The sequence below is a fragment of the Lipotes vexillifer genome, unplaced genomic scaffold (genome assembly GCF_000442215.2).
Source record: "Lipotes vexillifer unplaced genomic scaffold, Lipotes_vexillifer_v1.1 scaffold639, whole genome shotgun sequence".
NCBI lineage: Eukaryota > Metazoa > Chordata > Mammalia > Artiodactyla > Lipotidae > Lipotes > Lipotes vexillifer.
Window position 1 is genome coordinate 2,815,104 of NW_006786377.1, and position 6,789 is coordinate 2,821,892.

At 51.5% G+C, this 6,789-nt stretch overlaps 1 protein-coding gene across 1 annotated transcript in view; it reads right to left on the reverse strand.

Moving 5' to 3' along the window:
• MTHFD1L (methylenetetrahydrofolate dehydrogenase (NADP+ dependent) 1 like) overlaps positions 1-6,450 on the reverse strand; it is a 194,981-nt gene extending 188,531 nt beyond the window's left edge. Inside the window, exons 1-4 of the mRNA XM_007458769.1 lie at positions 6,230-6,450; positions 2,040-2,124; positions 827-877; positions 668-721 (exon numbers count right to left, since the gene is read on the reverse strand). Coding sequence (XP_007458831.1) covers positions 668-721; positions 827-877; positions 2,040-2,124; positions 6,230-6,450 — 411 coding nt within the window. The remainder of the gene's footprint in view (positions 1-667; positions 722-826; positions 878-2,039; positions 2,125-6,229) is intronic.
• Positions 6,451-6,789: the final 339 nt, after the last annotated feature.

Below are 6,789 nucleotides of genomic sequence, written 5' to 3' on the forward strand. Positions count from 1 at the left end.
GGCAGGCGGACTCTCAACCACTGTGCCACCAGGGAAGCCCCCCTATGGTGGTTTTTCATCAGCTGCCCCCAAAAACCACTGAAGGATTCACAAAAGGTTAGCCTGAAAAATATCTTCGACAGGGCAATTGAGACCCAGAGAAACCAAAGAATGGTCCAAGCAAGGTCAAACAACCTGTCAGGACACTGCAAACCAGAACTCGTCCTCCAGACACTGATAATTTCCACTAGACGATGCTATTGCTATAGCTGAAGAAACACAACCAAAGTCACCACATCATAGGTCACATCGTCAACAGAAACACATGGTAAGGAGATAACAACAAGGTCATACTGTATAGCACAGGGGACTATATTCGATATGGTAATAAACCATAATGGAAAAGAATATATAAATATATATGTATAACTGAGTCACTTTGTTGTACACCAGAAACTAATACAACATTATAAATCAACTATACTCCAATTAAAAAAAAAGAAACATGGTAAGGGACAGATAGCTCGAGGAGCATCTACACTAGTGGGAAAAGTGGTGAACTATTCCCTCTAAAAGTTCAGCCCTAAGAAAAGGCTTGCTCAGTTCTGACTACAACTAAGAGATGTTAAGAGGTCTGTTAGGACTGAAGAGGAACACAAAATAAGGGTTAAGTGTGCTGCTGTATTACCTCATCTTCACTGCTATCTGCAGGAAGACAGATGTGAGTGATGTTCAGACCAGCCTGCAAAGAGAGCATAGGGCGATTTTGTCACTGAGAGAAAACGCATCTATCACCCTAAAATTAAAATGAATTTTTAAAATCATTCAAAAAATCAACAATCCTTACCTCCTCAGCCAAATTCTGGTTTACTTCCTGCATCAAGTTATCATCACCTGCCTTGGGAAAGGAGAGCAAGAAGGAGAATATAACAACATAAAAATACCTTGAAAAGGTACAGAACAATACAAAGACTAATTTTGTGATTATACATTATCTGACTACAAAGATGATAGGGAAATGCAGAAAAAGAATCTTATTGCTCATAAAAGGGGACTAAGGGCTGGTATTTATCAACATGTCAGCTTCTCAGGCTTTAACATATATCACTTTTGAAAATAATACTCCTCATAGGGCGTATACAGCCACATAGGCAGCATTCCTTTCTAAGTGAGGACACCTAAGACGGGTGTTTAGGACTTGCCCTTGGGTGAAAAGCTACCAATGAGCAGAATTCCAGGAGGCCAGGCTCTTGTTTCGCTTTTCTTTCCACTCTTCTCACTTGCTTATCTTTGTAGGGGGTGAGGAAACAGACCCCAAAGAATGCAGGCCGCAAAGTGACTTGAGCGTAGCTCTCCAGTCTTGAAATTACAGCGCTGAGGAAACTAGAGGCTGCTACTCTGATACATTAAGCATGCACGAAAGACAACAGAGGCAGCTCAACTGTTGGGCTGTGTGACCTTACAGGCTTGGCTCAGCGCACCATTCCCCTGCACCTGCGTCACCTGGATGTGCCAATAAGGGTGGCAAACAGTGCCAACTGCAGCTGGCAATGAAGGGGCCGTGGCTAGAACATAGACATGGAACTCCCAAGTCCTGCCATGCCATGGCTTTTGGCCCTTCAGACTCACGGCAGGCTTGAAAAGACTGAGTAGTAAGATCACCAAATACCATGTCTCAGCAAGCATCTGTCTCCCACAGAAACAAAGTGGAATGTTTTTTCCCATCCCACTCAAATCACATCTGATCAGCATTTATAATGGACCACATTATATCCTGTGTAATGCAACTTACATGAGCACCTACCTCCTGACCCCCGGAAGCTATCCGCACCAAAAGGAGACAGACTCAAACAGATTGGTACCCAACCTGTAGTCCTGAAGCAGCAAAATGACCAGATAAAGGGGGAAATGACAACATTTCCACAGGAGCTTTCTCCTCCCTCCCCTAAGCCCGAGTGGGACTTCTGTGACAAGAAATGCAGCTGGTCGCCTGTGTACAACTGTCTTCTAAAATAAAAGACATCTTAAAATAGCAAGACAGAGCCACATTATTAGCTTACCTGAATAATAGCAAGAACCGGCTTAAAGGCAGGGTTCTTTCCTTGCAATAAACTCAGAACTTCTTTCGAATTCTGAATGACTTCTCTGCATTAAGAAAGAAAAACAACACAGTCAGGTCTAGGTTAATGACTAGGAAGGATGGATACAACACATTTTCTTAGAAGGTTTTCTACTCTAAATGAAACTAATTAGCACAAGGACAGGCTCCTCTAAGTGTGGAAAGGGTGGTGGGGGGGAGAACAATCATGAAATACCTGGTGGAGGGCTTCCCCCCAGGCGCAGTGGTTGAGAGTCCGCCTGCCAATGCACGGGTCACGGGTTCGAGCCCTGGTCCGGGAAGATCCCACATGCCGCGGAGCAACTAAGCCTGTGCGCCACAACTACTGAGCCTGCACTCTAGAGCCCGCGAGCCACAGCTTCTGAGCCCATGTGCCACAACTACTGAGCCCGTGCACCTAGAGCCCGTGCTCTGCAACAAGAGAAGCCACCACGATGAGAAGCCCGCCCACCGCAACTAAGAGAAGCCCCTGCTCACTGCAACTAGAGAAAGCCTGTGTGCAACTAAGACCCAACGCAGCCAAAAAATAAATAAATAAATAAATAAATGTATTTTAAAAAAATGTTGGCTCTTACAAATGAACTTATTTACAAAACAGAAACAGACCCACAGACATAGAAAACAATCTTATGGTTACCAAAGGGGAAGGGGGGGAGGGATAAATTAGGAGTTTGGGATTAACAGATACACATTACTATATATAAAATAGACAAACAACAAGGACCTACTATATAGCACAGGGAACTATATTCAGTATCTTGCAACAGCCTATAATGGAAAAGAATCTGAAAAAGATATATCTACATATCTATCTATATACATATAGACATTTATGTATAACTGAATCACTTTGCTGTATACCTGGAACACAACATTGTAAATCAACTATACTTCAATAAAATTTTTTAATTAAAAAATATTAAATAAAAAATTAAAAAAAGAAAGTTGGCTCTTTTTCCTCTCACAATTAATAGACAAAAGGCTTAGCCAAGGCAGTACCCAAGCTTCAGTGCTTAAGACCACCTTTAAGTATCATCTCTTGTCTCCATCAGGGTCTTGCATGCACAACAGCGTTCAAAAAATGCAAGGGGAACTTCCAGCCAGATCCCATCAGCAATAAATGGCCATGAGCAAAGGGACAAGGCAAAATGGCCAGGGGCAAAACTCCTCCCAGTTTTAAAGAAGAATTTGATGAATGTAACTGGCAGGCACTGCTCTTGTAGGTGGATGACGAGAGAAGGGTGCTCAGAAAACTAAATAAAGGCTTCAAAACTCATCCAGGATGAGCCTTCCCACAGTCAGCTGGGCTAGAAGACAGAGAGTAAATGGGCATGCAGCTGTCTACAACCCAGGAAGGTTTTGGTTTGTTTTTAAACACTTGGGATAAAGCAACTTGATTCCCAGTGAAACAACTGTATTGTTGTGTTGATAAACCAGACTATATGTGAAAGTCCACAAATCACCTTATAAATGAGCAAGAGTCTTCTGTCCAACAACATGCTGCTGAGGACATGCCGTATGCCTGCCTTTCCTGGCTGCGAATTTGGGCCATACTGGGTCCTCATTTCTGGCTAGTGTGGGAAGGCACTGGAGTGCGGGTCCCAAGTGGTTCTTGGCAATGTGTATATGGGTCATCTGGAAAGCTTGGTAAAGAGAAAGTCTTTGTGACTCAGCCCAGAAAGTCCCTAGGTCTGGGTGGGGCCTGGGAATGTGTGTTTTCAACAAGGAGCCTGGGTTGAAACAGGAGCCTGAAGCACCCAGTGGAAACAGCCAAGGACCAGTGCTCAGGCCTCTGCTTGGCTAGCGTGGGCAATTCACTGAGCCACTAAGGAACCCGTTTCCTCATCTGTAGAGCAGGTGTACTACAAGGACTCTACCTTTGTTCTTATAATTGTACAGTGCTCTTCTGTGCCTCAAAGCTACACTTGAATGCTAAAAACACTCCTAAAAGCAATTTTCCCAGAAACACTTGCAGCACCTACCCCTCAATAAAATGAAGGGCACACGACTGTAGCAGCTGAGGCCTGTCACCAACTCTGCTCATAAAGTTGGCTGATTCCCCCACAACCTGTCACATGTGTACTGTTTCATCCTTTGGGGTTACCCCTTATTCTCCCATTATTCTTACAGTGCCAAGCAAAGCAAGCAAGGAGTTACCAGGCTCAAGAAGTCTAGAAAGCAGCACAGATGTTTCTCATCAGAGATTTTTCTGCCCTGGGTGAGAAAAGTTGCCTCCTCAACTTCTAGCTGGAAGGCGACTTCTGCATCCTATGCTGTCTTTGGACCCTTACCCTGAAACCAAATCCCCCTAAAACCTCTTATCCAGTTTATGATTAATCTCTCTATCCAAAACTTTATTCCTTTTCTTGTCCCCTTAATCCTGTGCTAAATGAGCAATAATCAACCAGAGTCAGATGACTCAAAATTGCTGCTGCTGGTAACATCGTTAATATACTAAAATTGCTATCATTGATAATCTTCACTAACTACAAACTCAAGCTGTTTCTCCAGGGCAAAATGAGCTAACAGACCTCTGGCCAAGGACCACCCGGCTAGAGAAGCATAAAGCAGAGACATCCCGACTGCTGAAAACACAATGAAGAAATGTTGGACTTCCCTGGTGGTCCAGGGGTTGACTCCCCGCTCCCAACGCAGAGGGCGCCAGTTCGATCCCTGGTCGGGGAATATCCCACATGCCCCGTGGCTCGGCAAACAAACAAAAGAACCCCAAAACCTCTATCTCAAAGACCAAGTTGGAGTGGAGTGGATCTGAGGCGTCCCTTACTCCCCTGCTTGGTACCCTGCAACAAACACTGTACCTGCCTACGTCACAACCCGGTGTCAGTAGACTGGGTGTGCTGCACATCTGGCGAGGATACCCCAGTTCGGTTTGGTAACAACCCCTTAAGATGAGCTCAGCTGTACACTGCTTAAAATCTAATGACTGGAAGAGACCTAACCGCGACGTCCGGAGAGAACACAAGGTAAACTAGAGTCCTTGGAGTCATGGGCCACATCATGAAGCGCCCTGGAAACAGAGGGAGTAAAAAGGTAAATTCATTTTCAGAATGAAGGCTAGAAGGAAAACAGAAGAGGATGTCAGCGGATGGACGTGAAGAGCTCGCTCCGTAACATGGCACGCTGGAACGAGTAGGGAAGGGAAGAAAGGGCTTTCCCGCGACCCCAAGGCATGTCCGGAGCGCTTCACTCAGACAAGGCTGTACTTCCCCTCGCTCCCACCGAAGGGCTAGGAGACGCGGCTAGGGTGTGTGTGAGGATCCAGGCGGGTGGGTACGGCGGTGGAGGGGGACCCGCGAACGTCTCCGGTGGGGACAGCGGAAGGCCGCCCTGGGGCTCCCAGGCAGAGTTCGCCTCTCGCTCGGGAGAGAACTCTGGAAATAAGGCTGAGCTGGGGATTCCATGCCCACGGTGCAGCAACGCTGGGAACGAGACAGCCCCGACTTCTCCGGCCGCCCTCCGCGCGTCACTGGGTGGGCCGGGCCGCAGCCCTCCCACGCGCAGGAGGCTGCGGCGTTTGGGGAGCGCAGACCTCACCGCAGTCACTGTACGCCGCCCGCAGCCAGCGTCCCGAAGGCGGAGCCCCTGCGCAGACTAGCGCCGATCGCTGGGCCCGGGGCGCCCCCGCCGCAGCCCCGCAGGCCCGCAGCGCCCCGGCCCCCACCCCGGATCCGACCAGCAGGCGGGCGGCCGGGCTGGCGGGGCGGGAACGGGCGCCCCTCCCCTCGCCGCGCCGCCCCTTTCCTGCCCACGCCGCGCCCGGCATCAGAGCAGGCGGCGGGAGGTGCACGTGGAGCGAGGCGCGCGCTCTGAGCTGCGCAGCACCCGCCGCGGATGCCCACGCCCTCCCACCCCCCGCCCCTCCGACCTGGGCCGGCCCCAAGAGTCTCCGTCCTCCGGCGCGGCCAGCCCGCCCTCCCGGTGCCCGCGCTGCCCCCCACCAGCTGCCGTCACCCCTAAAAGTTGGCACCAAACACTCGCGACCCCGTGCTCAGCGAAGCCCCCACGGAGGCCCCCGGGGCCCGGCCGAGACTCGAGAGCTCCGGCCGCCCCACCTCCTGGGTCTCCCCCGGCCGCCGGGGACTTGGGCGGCGGCGAGAGCCGGACACTCACCGGACGATCGAGTCCCGCGCTGGGGCCGCCCGGCTGCCCGGGCCCCGGCTGCTCCCGGCCTGCGTGTCCCGCAGCCACCGCTGCCCGAGCAGGCCCTCCCCGCCGCCACATCCGCCGCCCCCGCCGCTGCTGGCGAGACAAAGCTCTCGGAGGCGGCGCGGCGGCCCGGGGGGCTGCAGGCGGCCGAGCTGGCGCAGGACGAGCGGCAGGCGCGCGCTCATGGCGAGGCGCGGGCGGCGCAGCGGCGACGCGGCGAGGCGGCGGAAGCGGGAGGCCGCGGGTTCTCCCGCGACGCGGAGATGCTGCGGCTGAGCACAGAGACGCAGCGGCTCACGTCCCTCCTGGGGGTGGAGGGGCGGGCGCCAGGCGGGAGAACCGGACCCGGCCGGTAACGGGCCAGCGGCAGGAAGGTCCTGGCTATTCTTCCTTAGCGGAGAGGAGCCCCTAGGGGGCACTGCGCTCAGTGGCCGTGACGTTGGCAAGGTGGGGGCCTGTGGGGCGCGGGGCTGCTGTTCGAGTTGCCTGGACGTCAGGGACGGGCACTTTCTGGCACTTGCAAA